At 44.2% G+C, this 19,807-nt stretch overlaps 1 protein-coding gene across 1 annotated transcript in view; it reads left to right on the top strand.

Annotated features, from left to right (window-relative positions):
* Positions 1–10,726, top strand: part of SLCO5A1 (solute carrier organic anion transporter family member 5A1) — a 110,818-nt gene extending 100,092 nt beyond the window's left edge. The window contains exons 8-10 of the mRNA XM_040431225.1: positions 3,390–3,631; positions 7,043–7,107; positions 9,667–10,726. Coding sequence (XP_040287159.1) covers positions 3,390–3,631; positions 7,043–7,107; positions 9,667–10,133 — 774 coding nt within the window. The 3' untranslated portion in view covers positions 10,134–10,726. The remainder of the gene's footprint in view (positions 1–3,389; positions 3,632–7,042; positions 7,108–9,666) is intronic.
* The last annotated feature ends 9,081 nt before the right edge of the window (positions 10,727–19,807 follow it).

Here is a 19,807-nt window from a genome sequence, read left to right as displayed (position 1 = left end):
CTAAAAGATGGCAAATTTCACGTTTTCATTTTTTTTTTCTGTAACGGCGTTCACCAAATAGGAGATATTTTTTTTATATTTTAATAGTTTGCACTTTTTCGGGCGTGGCCATATGTAATTTTTTTTATTGTTTATATTTTTGATATGTAAAATTGGGCAAGGGGGTGATTTAAACCTAATATTTTGGTGTTTATTTTTTTTTTACTTTTTTTTTTTTTTTACTTTTTATTTAATAACTATTTCCCCCCTTATGGGCTAGAACCTGGGATCTTTCATCCCTTGTCCTATTCACCCTAATAGAGCTCTATCAGGGTGAATAGGAACTTACACTCTCCCTGCTCCTCTGTGCATAGTACACACAGCAACAGGGAGCCGACTATGGCAGCCAGGGCTTCAATAGCGTCCTGGCTACCATGGTAACCAATCAGAGCCCCAGGCTTATACTACTGGGGCTCCGATCGAAACTGCCACCAATGATTATAATACTTGGGGGGGTTGGGGGCGCACTGCGCCACCAATGATTCTACTTTATAATACTGGGGTTGGGGATGTTCGGTGCACTGTGCCACCAATGAATATAGTTTATGCTTAATACAAACGCAGGCTGCACTGCGGGTGCCGGCCTCTATGACTGCTCGCTGCGATCCGCCGCTATTAAACCTTCAGGTACGGCACCTGAGGGGTTAATAGCGGCGGATCGCAGCGCGCAGTCATAGAGGCTGGGTGCCAGGTAAGGGATATGGCCAGCACCCGCAGCGCAGCCTGTGTTTGTATTAAGCATAAACTATATTCATTGGTGGCGCAGTGGCCACAGCCCCTCCCCTCCTCCTCCCTGCTATCAACCCATTGGTGGCAGCGGTGCAGGGGGGAGGGACTGCCTCCTTCTCCCCTGTGCTGCTAAGGAGAACATGGCACCCGCTGACAGCAGCGCGTCCAATGTCAGTTCCTCGTGTGTGAGAGGCAGAGCAGCGGAGGGTCTAGGCGCAAATGTCTTTGTAGTCTTGTCGCCATATAGCAATTCTACGTCGGATTGGCGACCATTTTGGTCGCCATCTGGAGCCCTGCACCATGTCGACTTCTGACTTCGTTGGCTCCTCACTCTTCGAGCATCCTCTCTACCTTTCCCCAACCTACACCAAGTTACTATCCTACTGATACCCCAATTCTGAGCCTATTGCTGCCCTGTCTGCCCCTATTACTATATTTACTGTGTGACACAATGCCCCAAATACTGTACTTTCTTAAATAGCATCATAACTATAACTATAATTGCTACCCCCCCCCCCAAAAAAAAAAGTGGTGTCACATAAATAGATCGTGCCCCCAAAAATAGTACCAGATGCACAGTGCCCCAGATGGCTGTAGAACATAACACAGATTATGTCGACACTTGATTGAAATGCTGTCTACAACAAAAAATCTGCTGCATTTATGCTTGAAATCCACTGCAGAAAATGCACCAAACTGTGTTTTAATTGATTCTGAAAATGCTGCTGATTTGATTTCTCTCTTTGCATCGGAAAAGGTTAAATCTGCAATGAAAATCCACTGTGTAAATTGACATGCTGCAGATTAAAAATGGCTAAAAACTCATTCAACTTGCTGGTACTATACTTGCTACAGTCATGTGTGGGCATACCCTTAAAGTGCCATCTTTTGTACCCCATAGAGTAGAGATTTTCTCAGTGCACTACATAGTAAAAGTGCCCAAGTGCCCCCTAAAAAGTTATAATGCCCCTGAGTGCCCCCTTTTCTTTCCGTCATGGGATGCGGAGCAAAATGGAACAGAATGCATTTTGGAGCATTACGTTCTGTTCAGTTACGTTTTGTCACCTTTGACAATGAATGGACACAATAGAAAACTGATCCGTCCCTGATTGACTTTCAATGGAGTTCATGATCTGTCTTGGCTCTGTTAAAGATAATACAACCGGATCCGTTCATAACGGATGCAGATAGTTGTATTATCAGTAACGGATCAGGCAAAAACAGAAGTGTGAAAGCAGCCTAAACTTTTACCATCACCATGGTAAAAGATCATGTGATGGACCATGTGATGACCGGAGTGACGTCACCACAGGTCCTTTTCCTGCAATCAGCAAAGAAGGAGACAGAAGAGATGCCAGCTGCACGATCAAGTGGACTAAGGTGAGTTTAATTATTTTTTTATTTTTTTTTAACCCCTCCAGCGCTATTTTACTATGCATTCTGTATTCAGAATGCTATTATTTTCCCTTATAACCATGTTATCCATCCCGATCGTCTGCTAGCAACCGTGCTTGCGGATGCTTGCGATTTTCACGCAACCCTATTCATTTCTATGGGGCCTGCGTTACGTTAAAAACACACAAAGAGGAGCATGCTGCGATTTTCACGCAACGCACAAGTGATGCGTGAAAATCACCGCTCGTGTGCACATGCCCCATAGAAATGAATGGGTCAGGATTCAGTGCGGGTTCAACCCACGCATCGCATCCACGCGGAATACTCGCCCGTGTGAAAGGGGCCTAAGATAGCTCGGAAGCTGTCTTACATTTAGAACTGGCGTTGGATGCGCCGAAGAATGTGCCAGATAATATCCTTGAGTGGCCCTAAACTTATAATGCCCTGAACTGCCCCCTACAATGGCACTGTACTTGAAACAAATGTTTGATATGCTGTAGGGACATATAAAAAGTTTAGATCTGTGGGGGTCGGAACACCGATCTGTAGAACACGGGGTAAGACCTTGCTCGCTGCACGAGATGGAAGCGAGACCTTATATTGAGTCCATTTCTATTCCTGTCCGACAGTAAGAAGAGAGAGCGTGATATGCCTGTGCTTCTCTCCGCTCGTTCTAGTTTGTTCAAAGTACAGTGCCACTTAAAAAGTTATAATACCCCTAAGAGCCCCCTTAGTAAGCTGTAATGTCCCCTAAGTGTTCCACACTCAATTGTAGCCTTTATGCACAAGTTAAAAAAAAAAAAAAAAACTTCTTCGCCTCACCACGATCCCCTCCGACGAGCGCTGCTGCCGAGTCTCTGTACGGTCACCACCCCAGTGCTGGCAGTGTGATTTAGGGATATCATTTCCGCTGCTTGTGCCGGGAAGCTTACATCTCTCCTTGGACCCGGTGTACTACAGGCCTAGAGCTGCCTCCGGGCTACAAGATGGCAAATAGTAGGGCAGGGAGTGCAACTGTATTGGCATCCTGTAAACACAGATACACTTGTGAGTGGCGCTCCCCTGGGGATCGCCATTCCACCATATTTCGATAAGTTTACATACGGTTGCAGAAATGATAAAGCCTGTCTGCCACGATCTTTGTATTTTTCAGAATTGTAATTTGTGTCTGAAATTTTTCTAGTACATACTGTATGGAAATGGCAATGTGTGTTCTTGTGTTGTAGGTGAAAAATTATACTGAATGTGCCTGTGTCCAGAGTCGACAGGTGATCACTGCGCCCACAGTCGGCCAGCGCAGCCAACTCCGAGTGGTCATTGTCAAGACATATCTGCATGAAAATGGGTATGCCGTATCCGGAAAGTGTGATCGAACCTGCAACACACTCATTCCATTCCTGATATTCCTCTTCATCGTCACACTTATCACAGCATGTGCACAACCCTCGGCCATCATAGTGACACTCAGGTGAGAGGGATGTGTGGTCAGAGCATTCATTTGGTTGTGTGCACGCATGGCGATTTTATCGCAGTTTTGCAGGCCAAAATGGTTTATTGTAAATATGATATATTGAAACAAGTACTCTAAGGCTAAGTTCACATACTGCAGAAATCTTGCAGATTTGCAAAGTACAGTACAAGTCTTTGGGATTTCCCTTTGCCCATCTACATGCTGCAGATGTTTTACATGTGGATTTGCTCATCTCTATCTTGCAGATCGTTTGCAGATTTCTTGCATTTAAGGGGTTGTCCCATTTCGATAACTTACGGCGTATTCACAGGAACGGGGTTAAGTGATCGGTGGGGGTCTGACAGCTGATCACAGGAACAGGCTCTATGGGGCTGCTTGGGATAGCTGAGCACTTATACTTGGTCTGTCTGGCAGCCCCATACAGCTGAACGGAGCAGCAGTGTGCATGCACCTCATTCAGATGGATGAACACAGGACCCCATTCGCGTAATCAGTGGGGGCCCCAGCGTCAGACCCCTCCTCATCAAATATTTATTATTTATTTTACCTCTAGGAGCAACGGGGACATTTCCATTACACCTAGAGGCTTAGCTTTCTATGCAACTTCCGTGCCCTCTGCACTTTGATTAGCAGGGCCATGCAGTGAAAACATCATCACACCTGGCCCTGTCTATCAAAGTGCAGAGAATGCAGTAGTTGCAGAGAGAGCTGAGCCTCTAAGTGTAATGGCATTGCCCCCAGAGGTCAGACCCCCCATATCAGACCTCAGGTTATACTCATATTGGACCTTAGATCAGACCTGCAATGTTCATTACAACCACAAATTAGACCCCCAATCTTCATCAGACCTCAGATCAGATCCTCATATTAGACCTCAATTCAGACCCCCATATCAGACCTCAGCTCAGAACCCAAAATCAGACCCCAATATCAGATCCTTAGATCAAACCCCCATATTAGACCTCAGATCAGACCGGCTTTTTGGAGGGGGGGGGTGAGTCTTATAAAGCAAAAAATATGGTATGTACATCTATAGCAATGAAAACCATATTATATAATGTATTTGCACCATAAAACAATAATGTAGTAACTGCATTGATAAATCTCCCCTCTATTCAGTCCCATACAGTTGGGCAGTGCAAACATTAAAAATGCCTGAAATCTGACATTTGTGATGTTAGCTTGAGGGGAGCGCAGAGACTCATACCCTCAGCTACACATGATACCAGTCACACCGCCTGCAAACACACTGCCTTACCATTCTGCATCATTTGTCTTGTCATCGGTGTCCTGGATTGAACTCACAAACTCTTATGGCTCTTCAGCCTGACAGCCAGGGCTGGGACAAGGCCATTTGGTGCCCAGGGCGAAGATGGCAAACTGCGCCCCCCTCCCCCCCCCCCCCCCCCCCGTTTTTAAGAAAGAATCAATGTTGTTTCAAAACAAGAATATACTTAAAGCAATAGAACAAAGGACTGTGGGACTTTGAAAGTATTCATTTTAAAACACGTGTGTAAACACGAATATGAACTTTGCCCCACGATAGCTCTTTTGTAGAACCCCCATAAAAACTTACAGTTACTTGACTTGGCCCTTGGGGATCTCGGACGCCACTTCAACACTTGGCCGGGGGCTCGGCGGAGCTGATGTTGTGCTTTATCCTAATGAGAAAGATTTCATAATAAGGATTTGGAGAAGGGGCAGAGGAATAGCAGAGCAGGGAGAGGCTGGTGCTGCTACTAGGGGGTCATACCATGGGGGAGTAATAAAGCCCACCATAATGCCCCCCCCAGTAGTAATAATTCTCCTTATAATATGCAAAACATACCCCTTTGTAATGCCCCCAGTTGAGCTAATGTTCCCATAATGTGAAATAACATAAAATACCCCTTCTCAGTGCCCCCGTAGATGACCCCCATAGTGCTCCCCCCTTCCCCATAGTACCCACCATAATGTGTCCCAGTATAAAATGCCCCTATACAGAGCCCCCCATATAAAATATCTTCTTTTTAGCCTCAGTAGATGCCCCTAAATAATCTGCAGTAAGATGTGCCCCCATAGATGCCCCCATATCATGTGCCAGTAGCCAGAGCCCCCCCCCATATCATGTGCCAGTAGCCAGAGTGCCCCCATATCATGTGCCAGTAGCCAGAGTGCCCCCATATCATGTGCCAGTAGCCAGAGCCCCCCCCCATATCATGTGCCAGTAGCCAGAGTGCCCCCATATCATGTGCCAGTAGCCAGAGTGCCCCCATATCATGTGCCAGTAGCCCCCCATATCATGTGCCAGTAGCCCCCCTTATTGCCAATAGCCCCCTTATGGGCCAGTAGCCCCCCTTATGTGCCAATAGCCCCCCTTATGTGCCAGTAGCCCCCTTATGGGCCAGTAGCCCCCCTTATCATGTGCCAGTAGCCCCCCTTATCATGTGCCAGTAGCCCCCCTTATCATGTGCCAGTAGCCCCCCTTATCATGTGCCAGTAGCCCCCCTTATCATGTGCCAGCCCAGTAGTCCCCCCTTATCATGTGCCAGTAGCCCCCCTTATCATGTGCCAGTAGCCCCCCTTATCATGTGCCAGTAGCCCCCCTTATCATGTGCCAGCCCAGTAGTCCCCCCTTATGTGCCAGCCCAGCCCAGTATTGTACCTATATAAATAAAAAAAATAATAAAAAAAACTTATACTTACCTCCAGCAATGTGATGCGATGCAGGCCGCCTCTTCCGTCTGTGTCCCTCGCTATACGGCAGTCAGGCGACGCGATGACGTCATCGCGCCGCCTGCACCGGCCTCTGATAGGCTGCCAGCACTAGGCCGGCAGCCTATCAGAGGAACAGGAGGGGACACACCTCTCCCTCCTCTGCCGCAGCGCAGGCATCTGTATTGCCGTCCTGAGGACGGCAATACAGATGACTATGGAGATGAGCGCTTCCGCAATGGAAGCGCTCATCTCCTGCTCTGCCCTGCCGCCGGCCGCGGCCGCCCCCACTTGTCACCAGGGCCGCGGCCTTGTGGCACTCAGGCTTGCCGGCCCACCGGGAAATTTCCCGGTATCCCGGCAGGCCAGTCCGGCCCTGCTGCGCCCCCCTCCTGTCCGCAAATGGTAGCGCCCAGGGCACCCGCTCCTTCGGCCCCTGCCTTGTACCGGCCCTGCTGACAGCCATATGCGTTTTTTACATGACTGTACCAGACACATCACCAGTCCTCTCCATTGGCCGGGTCTGATGTTGTAACTCAGCCCCGGCTTATTCCCGTTCAGTGGGGCTGAACTACAGTACCACGCACAAGCCATGGACCAGAGTGGCATGTGTTTGGGCCATGGCCAGCAATGGAAATGTAATCTCTTGTCATTTAGGATACAGTGAAGGAACTAGTAAGGTCTCATGTGTTACCTTCATGTTTTGTTTTTCAGGTCGGTAGATGAAGGCGAGAGACCTTTTGCGTTAGGAATGCAGTTTGTTTTGTTGAGAACGCTAGGTAAGCATTAAAAGTAGTTTAGATCGGATTTACATCTGTCCCCACACCCAGGTCCTCCTTTCTGGGCTATGTAAACTCCTACAATCCTTGACCGTGGTGTCCGTAGGGCGCGAGATTCTCCAACGTCACCACTTTCTGTGCAGTCCCCGGGTGGATCCTCTCCTTTGCATGCACTGAACAAGTTTATTTGCTGTTCAGCCCACGGACAGACGAGAATCCGCAGCGTATCTGTCCCATGTGAACATACACTAAGGGTATTATTTTTTTGAGGGGGGCTCAGCTATGTATTTACAAGAATATCAGCATGGTTTCCAAAAAATTGCTTGACATAAGCGTCCCATTAATTTTAATATGAAATCCGCATCACTGAAAAATAGAATTGACATGCCCATTCTTCCATGAGGAAAATACATAGCAGGTAGGCATCACCCCGGGTATCATTTTTAGACCCCAGCTGGAAAGCCCATGTGAAAAGAAATACAATGCATGACCTCGAACATCACGGCTGAAATTACACTAGACAAAAACAAAAAATCTTCAGGTCCTTAAAGCCAAAATTAGATTGGTCATTAGGGAGTAAATAATATATATTTGAGAAGATAAATCTTTAGTTTCCAAAATTCTAATTATTACCTTTGTAGCTTTTGTCCACTAGGTGGTGCTGTTAAGCTGATGATTTGAAGGAAAACCCTAGTTTAACCTGTAGATTCTGTTTGGTTTAACCAATTGTCCTAAATCAGCAATGAATGATCAGATCATCAGAATATTCAGTCTCAAAAGTTAGAAATATTGCAATTTTGAAGAGTTAATCATTCTTATCATGTGCGTTTCTGCAAATATGTCTAAATTAGTGCTTCTGAAACTTTTTTATTACTGAAAAATGCTGATCAGAAGATCCTTTTACTGCGCAGAAACACCCATATGACAAGTGAAGACATCTCTAAAAACTAGAGAGCAAACAATTGCCAGTTGAAGAAAAAAACATTTTACCTAATTGGGGTAATTTACACACGTTTGAGAAGGCACTGCCTAAAAAGTGTTAAATGGGGATTTTTCTGCTGATCAAACTCCATTATATAACATAAAACAGGGGTAGGCAACCTACAGCACACCAGCTGTTGTAAAACTACAACTCCCAGCATGCATACTTGCTCTGCTCTTCTAAGAAATATCATAGGAATGAATAGAGCATGCTGGGAATTGTAGTTTAACATCAGCAGGAGTGCCGAAGGTTGCTGACCCCTGACATAAAACATTTGATGGCAGTGTATGTTATGCTCAGCATGTTATCAATTAAAGGGGTATTCCTGTCTCAGACAATGGGAGCATATCGCTAGGATTTGCCCCCATTGTCTGATAGGTGCAGTTCCCAGGTCTGGGACCCGCACCTTTCTCATAAATGCAGCCGGCAAAATCCCGGAGGAATGCGTGGCTGTCCTCCATTAATTTTTCCCTTTAAGCTGAGGTCAAATGCTCGTGACTGGCCATGAATATTATATTGTACACATAAAGGGGTTTCAGGATAGGTCATCAGTATCTGATCAGTGGGGGTCCGACACCCAAGACACCTGCTGATCAGCTGTTTTGTGAAGGCAGCGGCACTCCTGTGAGCGCCGCGGCCTTCTCGCAGCTTACCAAGCACAGCGGCGTACATTGTATAGCGGCTGTGCTCGGTATCACACTCAGCCCCATTCACTTCACTTGTGCCTTATGACTTGCCAGTGCCAGGTTTTAGGATCATAAGTTAGTGGTAAAGAAAATAACATGAATTCTAATTCCAGTTGACCTATTTTTCATCACTTAAAGGGCATCTGTCAGCAGTTTTGGACCTATGAAACTGGCTGACCTGTTACATATGCTCCTGTCATTTCAGGGGAGCTGTAGGCGATATGGGCCCCCCGTTCTCGTGATCCTATGGATAGGGGGATAACTTTAACCAACTGGAATACCCCTTTAGCTCCTGAATAAACATAAACTGAATTCCAGTGATAGAAGGTCTTTGCACAAAGACATACGCTTTGAAATCCCTCCACCTTTTTGTCCAGCTGGTATTTTTTTGATGTTAAAAAAAAGCATCCGGCGATGGGGGGGGGGATTTAGTGAGCCAATAGCAGGCCGTGATGGGGACAAGCCTTTGGGGGCTCGTTCCCGTAGCGGCCTGCTATTGGCTATCCAAACCCCCTGTCCACCTCGGATGTTTTGATCTGCGAGACGGGGACATGCAGCGGCGGCCATGCAGGCAACAGAAGCGACGCAGGTGCCAGGGAGCAAGGTAAGTACAACCTGTGTGAGGGGCCCGGGCATTAGAGGGGGCATTATAGGGGTTAGATAACCCCTTTAATGGCTTGCTGATTTGGGTTTTTCTCATATATTGCATCCACAAGACTAATTACACTAGGTATTAGGTATAATATATGGGCTTTATGTGAACTAGACCCTTGCACATAGCTCTACATATCCCTGTGATTATACTGTCAGTGCACATCGATTTAGCAAGTTCTTTATTGTGTGAAAAGATTGCAGATTTCTAGATGTTTCAACGTTTCTTTGTTGTTGCAGCTTACATTCCTACACCAATCTACTTTGGGGCTGTTATTGATACTACTTGCATGCTTTGGCAACAGGACTGCGGCGTACAAGGATCCTGCTGGGAATACAACGTGACATCATTTCGTTTTGTTTATTTTGGACTGGCAGCTGGTCTGAAATTCTTAGGATTCATTTTTATATTTTTGGCTTGGTATTCCATAAAACACAAAGAAGATCAGTTGCAGAGACGAAGGTGGCGGGCGTCCCCAATAAGCACAGTCAGCGAGCTGGTCGGCCATGCTAGAACAGAGCCAAATTATGCACGCGCCAGATCCTGTCCTGCCTTTGGCGCCAAGGAAGACACAAATGAAGACAGTAATATGGACAAAGGAAACACACACTTAGCACAAACCTACCCTGGACCTTTCCTGGAAGCAATAAATTTATCCTTTGACAATTCTCAAGAAGAGACCCGAGCTGACACAGAAACAGGATGATCAGATTTACTGTTGGCCTTGTGCAACACGTGCCTTTTATTGAACTGAGTGCATGTGAAATCTGCAGCTACAGGGTTTTCGAGGGCTGGTTACCTCAGCTGTTATCTTACCCACTCCACTCTAGTTATGGAGGTTTTTTAAATTGTTATATTTAACTTAGATTTTCCTATAGGAGTAATGTTGAATGAATTGGTCCACAAGAAACAGCACACCTTGAAGTTCTCATGAAGTTCTACTTTGGGAAAGACAGAGGCGTAAATAGAAGAAAGAGGGCCCCCATATAAAAGACAGAATGGCCTGTCTTTTGGCCCCCCCCCCCCATTCCCTAACCATAACCATTGAGTTCACCTTGTTGTAGCTAACAGTGCAGTACCAGGTTATTGGCACCCAATGCCAAAAGGGATGGAACAACTAGAGCTGGGTCTCTTCTCCCAGAATCACATGGCAGCTGCACCCATGAAATAAGGTTTTGTTTTTTTTAGCTGGCCTTTCATTACCTTTCATATTGCTCCTTAGCATAAAGATTAAGTTTTTTTTTAAATGATTTGATTTTCACAAACATCCTTTAAAATAATAATTTATGAAGGTAGCTGTATTGTTGTAATGTATTTATTTTACCTTTATTACTCTTATCTTGCGTACTAGGCTGTGGTCACATGACCATGTCCGTGCAGCTGTTTCTTATTTCCTGTGTTATGTCCATGGGCGGGGCAGTGATAGGGGAGTGTCTATGTAACTAGTTGGGTGGGAGGAGCTATAAACTAACTGGTGCATCATGGGTCTGGTTGGATACAGCAACAGGAAGTGCTACATACAGGATGGAAACAAACAAGAATGATTGGTTTTCATGGTGAAAACGGGTCAGGAGAGTCCAAATCGAAAAATGGAAGCATGGGGAAGATGTACTTGAGGTAAGCAACTACATGAGCATATGTGTTAAAAACAGGAGTAATCCTGTAAGTTTTACACTGCCTTTTTAGTACATTACAAACATAGTGGAAAACTTTCGGAACTTTGCAGTCGCTTCATTTCAGCTTTTAAGCAATCTCTAGGTTTCTGCTCATAGGTTTTTCTATCAAATCAAGCAGAGGTAACCAGAGCAGAGACTGGTGTTCTTGCTGGGGGCAAAGCTCCACCAGACTCGCCAAAGTCCAAGGCAAAGCTTGGAACACTTCATTTTGGTGGCGCCTTGGACTTTGTTGCTTCACTTGCTCATTGGTTACGCTAGGGGAATGGTTTTGGTCATGGTGTGGTTGAACCTTTCCCATTTTGGGTGGAAATCTCTAACAGAATGTGTGCTCTTAAATTATCTGTAATTAAAGGTTATTGTATCTAATAGAAACATTACTGTGAGGTATGCTTTAAAGCACAACTACATTAGTCTAAACTATGCAACTACTTTGTGAAGAATTGCATTGGAAGCATGGCATAAAATGTAGCAAAGCAAGGGAACCCATATAAACACGCAAGCCATACTAAAGCTACCTACGTGGCACAGTGATATCCAACAGCTACTGTGTAACTATGGGCATTGATACATTAACCATAGACCATAGGGTGTTTCCTTTGTACATATTATCTTCTGATCAGTCTAGTTAGTAACTTGAAACTAATTTAATGAAATTATTAAGTATTTTTTTTCCCAGTTCTTAGAACTGTTTTCTGACTGGTCGGGTTTGTAGTCAGATGTGCACGTTTTTAGTGTGGATTTATCAGTAGAAAATTGCTTTTTTTTTAATGAATGTGTTCATAATTTGATCTGAATTTGGAGGATAAAACAGATCCTGGGAAGACGGTTTGAATCTCTGATCTAGGTAAAAACTACTAAAACACGGTCTAAGGCTTTGTGCACACTAGTTTTCTTTCCCTGTTTTGTGGAATGGACATGTGTCCTATTGATTTGTGTGAATATCTAGTGAAGAAGCTGTTAGCAATGCAGTCCCTTAGCGTGCTCCTATTCTCCAGAGCTAGCTATACTTGTTTCACTAGATGGTGGAGAACTGACTATGCCTGCATGGAGCTCAAAGAGAATCTGCCACCTCTCCTGACACATCTGTTCTAGTAAAAATACCTATATTCCCCATGAAATAACAATTCTGGAGCATCTATTCTTCTAACTCTGCAACTCTGTTGTTCCTACCAGAAACGTATGAATACGTTGATAACTGGTGGCTACCATTAGCCTTGTCAGAAGGATGTGTCCTACAGAGACAGCATAGTGTCTTGTCTAGGGACACTCCCCAAACTACTAACACCTAGCTGTAGATTTATTCCTCAATTTCTAGGGGAATAACAAAGAAAAGGCACAAAGCAGAGTTATAAAACCAAGACTGGCCAGCAGTGTGCTGACCTCTATCAGATGGTAGCATTACTGGATGATGGGGCCACCCACGAGGTGTTTAAGATCACAGGTAAATTGCGGTATCCTGCCGCTTTCACGTGTCCGCCTCATTGCATTGCATCGAAACCATGGGCCCTGTCAGTCCATCCAATGGTGCGTCTAGGCCTAACCCTTGTCCCACTAGGTTGTTTTTGTATATGATATAACATTTGTTGGTATAGTCATCTTGGTTCCCATCTTTTTTGTAGTTTAGTTTGGTTTATTTATGCTTTGTGTGACATTCTGCATGTCAGTGATGTTTAGCAGCATCTACAGATGGACAGGTTACAGTAATGAGTATTTCGTTAATGAGATGTTACCTTCTGAGTATGAGCAGTTCATAGTCATATGCTCCATGAATATAAGTCGAGCTGTGATGCTATGTGAATTGTGACCACATAAAGCTCAGACATCTCATGTACAACAAAATATGGTATATATGGTATTTTTTATTTAAAGTGTTCTCCAGACTGGGGTGGAAGTCATCTGTCCAAGGCAATTGGCTGTTACACCATAGTGTTCCCTCTAGAGCAGGGATACACAATCTTTTCTGGTCTGAGGGCCACATTATCAGGTTGAACCAATCCCAAGGGTCGCAGAAAGGCCTCTTTCACACGAGCCTGACGGATTAGGTCCGGGTGCGTCCAGGGAAACTCGCACCATTTTGCAAGCAAATTCAGTCAGTTTTGTCTTCAATTGCGTTCAGTTGTTCAGTTTTTACCGCGCGGGTGCAATGCGTTCTGATGCGTTTTTCACACGCGTGATAAAAAACTGAAGGTTTACAAAAAACGTCTCTTAGCAACCATCAGTGAAAAACGCTTGCTTGCGGATGGAATGCGTTTTTCTCTGAAGCCCCATTCACTTCCATGGGGCCAGGGCTGCGTGAAAAAACGCAGAATATAGAACATGCTGCATTTTTCAAGCAAGTGCGGATGCAATGCTAAGAGATGTTGTTTGTAAACCTTCACTTCAGTTTTTTTATCACGCATGTGAAAAACGCATCAAAGCGCATTGTACCCGCGCGGAAACAACTGAACGTAATCGCAGACAAAACTGACTGAACTTGCTTGCAAAATGGTGCGAGTTTCACTGAATGCACCCTGAACGCATCCGGAGCCAATCTGTATCGTTCGTGTGAAAGAGGCCTTACACCATTCTAGTCTCCTTACTTATATGAATGCCCTGATACAGTCTGCAGCTTTCCAGTGCCTTAAATCACAAGGCAGATTGTCAAGAGTTACTGTGTGTAGGTGCGGACTGGCTCTAGACCTATAGGAAATCTCTCTGTGGGCCAATGCCCAGGGGGCCACCCGAGCTCTCCTCATGGCCTCTGGCTGTGTACATAACGATCTAATGCTCTAAACATTAATTAATACTAGGAGCATCAGGTGCTTATGCCCCTGGCTGGCATCCACAGGTGCCCTCCTGAATTCAACTGTATCACCATCCTCAGGTCAGTGATATAGTTGAATACTGAGATGCAGGGGGCAGTATTTTGTGCTGCACTATAGTATATGGTTCTGCTGGGGTGGTATTTTGTGCTGTAGCCTGCCTACCTTTGATGTCGCTGCCTACTTGTGTTGCCCGCCTTTTGTCAGTCTGGATCCGCCTACAACATGGGGCCACTTTTAAGTGGTCGTCTCATTTTAGACAATGGGGGCATATCGCTAGGTGCGGGTCCCACCGCTGGGATCTGCACCTATCACCTATCAGACAATAGGGGCATATCCTAGCTATATGCCCCCATTCTCTCAGATGAGACAACCCCTGTAAATTCCCAGTCTGCCCCTGACTGTATGTGTACTTGTTCCTTGCATATCAAAGGTTTTTGAGGTTTCTCTTGGAAAAGGGCCATTTTTTTAAACAAATGATTATAAAACAAGTGGATTATATATTTTAAAGTTTGTTTGCTGACATGAAGTCAGATCGGGCATGCATTTATAATCACTATTTTATGAATATCAGGACTTCAGGCTAATAATAATCCTGGCTGTTACTTTTATTTCAAATTGCTAAAATGATTTTTTACATCATGTCATACAAGTAGATTTAGCTTGCACTCCTTAGTAAAAAAAAATATTCCTGTTAGTCAGAAGCACAGATGATCGTTTGCTTGTGCGATCAGCTGCGTTTCTGATCACATCAGGATTAGGGTCCATTCACACGTCCGTAAGCAATTTGCGGATCCGCACATCACAGACACTATAATAGAAAATGCCTTTTCTGGTCCGCAATTGCGGACAAGAATAGGACATGTTCTATTTTTTCCAGGAACGAAATTGCGGATCCCGAAAAAACTGATGCGGATCCCGAAAATTCGGATGCGGATCCAGGAAATGTGGATTTGCATCCGTTCCAGCCCCATTGAAAGTGAATGGGTCCGCAAATTGCGGAACGAATGCGGACCCAAATTACGGATGTGTGAATGGACCCTTAAAGTTCCTGCAATCCAGGAGGACCAGGTTGGATCATCTGCGCTCAGTGAGAGTAGAGACCCTGAGGAGAAGACGGAAGTAGTTTATTACCACTTGAAATAAAGCAACATGACAATGCGGCCCCCCAGACCAAAAAATGTTGTGCACCCCTGTGCTATATACGTTAGATTTGCAACAGATTAGTTAGAAACGATTTGACTTGCAGGCACCAGTCTGATGTGCATAAGCTAAAGCTGTCCAACCCTGACCAGCTTAGGACGAGTTCACACCACTGTTGTATATTTTCATGGTTCTGCTCTGTTAAAAATAACCTGAATAGAGCTGAACAGACTTCATTGACTACGATGGAGTCCGTTCACTTTCCGTTCAGAATTTTTTTTTTTTTAACGAACACAGAATATGCAGCGTAGGCCCTGAATGAAGCCTCTAATGCAGATGTGAGGGAACTCTTACCCTTTCACAAGTAACGTATAGTCAGGAACGTAGCTAAAGGCTCATGGGCCTTGGTGCACAATTTCAGCTTGGGCCCCCATTCCCTCAGTGCTTTGTCACCTGAGGCAAAAATAGAAACAACCCCCCTCCCCCCACGCCAAATTCTTGACCTAACCCTTTTCTAAAGCCAGAGGTGTAAGTTGACCAGCATGCACTTTGTATAATACTGTTGTCTTTTTATGTGACACAAGGGTGTTTGGGCCCCCTCAGGCTCCTGGGCCCGGTAGCGACTGCTATCTCTGCACCCTCTACAGCTATGCCCCTGCGTATAGTCTCCTTGCTGCCACAATATTAATTAGGTAAATATGCACCAAATGTTGCACACCGGCATCACTTTGTGACTTTTTACACCACAAACTGGCATAGTAGATTTGATAAATGTCCTCCAATGGTGGTAGAGGGTCCATGTTCTGAAAGTACATTACAGGATTACTTAGGTCTATGAAGGGTGACAGTAAAGCCAGTGGTCTCCCACCTGTGGACGTGAAGGCATTGCAAGACTGCAATTCCCAGCCTCTGAATTTTAAGACATGCTTGGAGTTGTAGTCTTGCAACAGCTGGAGGGCTAGAAATAGGCGTCCATTGTTTTATGGCACACTGAATTGGTGAATTTCACAGCGGACAATTGTGGTGGAGTTCCCTATGAATGAACAATTCTGGGGCATCTTTTTCATAATTCTGTAATTTCTTTAGTTTTTATCTACTGAATATTTATGAATACAACCATTCACCATGTCGGCTCTCATTGGAACAATGTTGGACTGTAGGGATTTGCTCCCATCTGGTACCACCCAGTTGTCAGTTTATTCATAAATTACTAGAAAGAATAAGAGAGGAATACAATACAATGTTAGGGTACTTCCACACTTGCGGCAGAGGATTCCGACAGGCAGTTCTGTCGCCGGAGCTGCCTGCCGGATAAGTCAAAACGTATGCAAACTGATGGTATTTGTCAAACGGATCAGGATCCAGATCCGTACGACAAATGCATTGAAATGCCGGATCAGTCTCTCCAGTGTCATCTGGAAAAACGGATCCGGCATTTATTTTTTTCATATTTTTTGCGGTCTGAACATGCGCAGACCGCAATGCCGGATCGGATCTATTTTGCCGAAATACTCGGGGCCGGATACGGCATTAATGCATGTCAATAGGATAAAATGCCGGATCCGGCATTCCGGCAAGTGTTCCGGAATTTTGGACGGAAATAAAACCGTAGCATGCTGCGGTATTATCTCTGTCCTGAAAAGTCAAAAAGACTGAACTGAACTGAAGACATCCTGATGCATCCTGAACGGATTGCTCTGCATTCGGAATACATGGGGATATAACTGATCAGTTCTTTTCCGGTATTGAGCCCCTAGGACAGAAAAACACAAGTGTGAAAGTACCCTTAAAAGAAAGCTTCAGAATTGTTATTATTTGAAGAAAGAAATCATGCGTTAAGGCCTCATGCACACGACCGTTCCGTTTTTTGCAGTCCGCAAATCGCCCATTTGTAGACATGCCTATTCTTGTCCCCAAAAAAGAATAGGACATGCTATATTTTTTTTGTGTGTCCGCATCTTTTACGGCCCCATTGAAGCGAATGGGTCTGCACCCGAGCCGCAAAAACTGCAGCTCGGATGCGGACCCGAAAAACGGTCGTGTGCATGAGGCCTAAGGCTGTGGTAACGTCACCATTTAGTTTTCTGTTCTTCTGATCTGTCAGAAAAACGAGAAAAAAAAAAAAAAAAGGATCCTTCAAGTATCCATTATGCTCATTTTACATCCATGTTATCAATTTCTATCTGAGATCCGTTAAAAAAAGTCCTGTACAAAGTACTAAAATAACGGATCTTAGACGGAAATGGATAAAATGGATGCAAAATGAGCCTAACGGGTGCTTAAAATAAAGGATCAGTTTTTTTTGGTTCTTTTCTGTTCTTCTGACGGATTAGAAGAACGGAAAACGAAATAGTGATGTGAACCTAGCCTAAAAGGCATATTGTAGAATTTTATATTACTGTATATTAATGTGGTTATACGATGCGGTTTCTGGAAAAAATATGCTTTTTTTTTTATCCAATCTTGAAGCCCCTTTAATACATCCTTCTTTATAGACTATGATTCACTTTGGTCTATATTAAGAATTTTGGACACAGTCACATTTGGTAGTAAACTACCATCACTTTACCCTTCTAATGCAAACTTTTTTGAGTTTATCCAGTTAGAACAGCACTAGCAATATTCTGCATAGACAGGTAGGAAACAGGGGTGCTGTTCCCGGAAACAAAGCTCAGTATTGGACTACGTATGTCTTTTACATTTTAGTGAAAATCTTATTTTGTTTTGTGCTCTTTTATGCTTCCATGGTATTTACAAGCTCCCCATAGTACTGGCATATGGTTTTCTTCCTACAGTCGTTTAATAGACTATTGCTGCTTACTAGTGAACGAACACAACAATGTGCAATAATATGTAGTTGACCATGTACTCCAAAATCTGATTATTCCGAATGCTTTACATTACATATTGAACATCATGGCATAAGAACAAGCATGGTTACTTGGGAATGTTGCATGAAATTAGATGTAGTGCACTCATGTATCAATTCGAATGAAATCGCTGTATGCTTGAATTAGATGTAAGTTATTGAGATAGCGTGTGTTATTCCATAGTATTTCTCATGTTCCAGTATTAAGCAATTGCAAGTGATTTTTTTTTAATGAAAAAAAATAATAATATAAGTTACCCACAAAGATATAGATCTTCTGATATAAAGATATCCTACCTAAGAGAAAATAATCCAAATGTTGATTTATAGATGTATACGTAAATGATATGCTAACACAATGAAAAAAGTTTATTAAATTGTGCAATGGAAAGAAGTCTCACTATATGTATAGGAAAAGCCCATCTGGCAGCTCAATGATTTTAGAAGCTTATTACATCAGTGAGAGGATTAGTTGGGTTCAAACAGGAATATGGCTTTGCCATAAGGAAGTTTTACTGTAAACTGTGTTGGTCTGGAGTCAAATACCTATAGGGGGTTTTCCATAATAGATGTTAATGACATGTCAATCCGACTTTTGTAAGGGTCACGTCGTGGGGGTCTGGGAAGTGGAACTTCCACAAGTAATGGAATTAAATGGCCTCAGTCTGGATTTTAATAGATGGTCAATCAACATTCCAAATAGATGCAAAAAAAATTAAATAAAATCAGTCATGGAAATCCCATTCAATCCATTGACGGGCTGGCCGAGTATGCGCAGCCGTAGAAGCTGTTCATTTGCAACAAAGTCTAGGTTGCTGGACCCTTATCAGGTGTCTGAGTGACGTATAACCAAAAACTTTAATGGCAAAAAAAAAAAAAAAACGTTTTCCAGGGAGGACGGGAGGTCTTCTTGGCAAGCAGTCGATCACCAGTGATTGAGCAGCCAGACCCCCGGCTAGAGAATAACTTACGGTAAATTAGCTTGCCAAGAGATGCTGGTGGCATCTCCACTTTATAGAGGACCTATCACCTCTCCTGACATGTCTGTTTTAGCAACTACTTGCATCCACTTTGTAAGTGCTGCCAGTGTTAGGCCCCTTTCACACGAGCGAGTTTTCCGCGCGGGTGCAATGCGTGACCTGAACGCATTGCACCCGCACTGAATCCGGACCCATTCATTTCTATGGGGCTGTGCATCACTTGTGCTTTGCGTGAAAATCGCAGCATGTTCTATATTCTGCATTTTTCACGCAACGCAGGCCCCATAGAAGTGAATGGGGCTGCGTGAAAATCGCAAGCAAGTGCGGATGCGGTGCGATTTTCACGCACGGTTGCTAGGAGACGATCGGGATGGGGACCCTATCATTATTATTTTCCCTTATAACATGGTTATAAGGGAAAATAATAGCATTCTGAATACAGAATACATAGTACCATAGGGCTGGAGGGGTTAAAAAAAATAAAAAATATATATATATATATAACTCACCTTAATCCAGTTGATCGCGCAGCCCGGCTTCTCTTCTGTCTTCTTCTTTACTGTGCACAGGAAAAGGACCTTTGATGACGTCACTGCGCTCATCACATGGTCCGTCACATGGTCCATCACCATGTTAAAAGATCATGTGACGGACCATGTGATGAGCACAGTGATGTCACAGTGAAGAAGACAGAAGATGTCACAGTGAAGAAGACAGAAGAGATGTCGGGCTGCGTGATCAAGTGAATTAAGGCGAGTTAAAAAACCTTTTTAACCCCTCCAGCCCTATTGTACTATGCATTCTGTAGTAAGAATGCTATTATTTTCCCTTATAAACATGTTATAAGGGAAAATAATAAAATCTACAGAACACCTAACCCAAACCCGAACTTCTGTGAAGAAGTCCGGGTT

This window comes from Bufo bufo, chromosome 5, assembly GCF_905171765.1.
Source record: "Bufo bufo chromosome 5, aBufBuf1.1, whole genome shotgun sequence".
NCBI lineage: Eukaryota > Metazoa > Chordata > Amphibia > Anura > Bufonidae > Bufo > Bufo bufo.
This window is presented reverse-complemented; position numbering and strand designations above follow the sequence as displayed.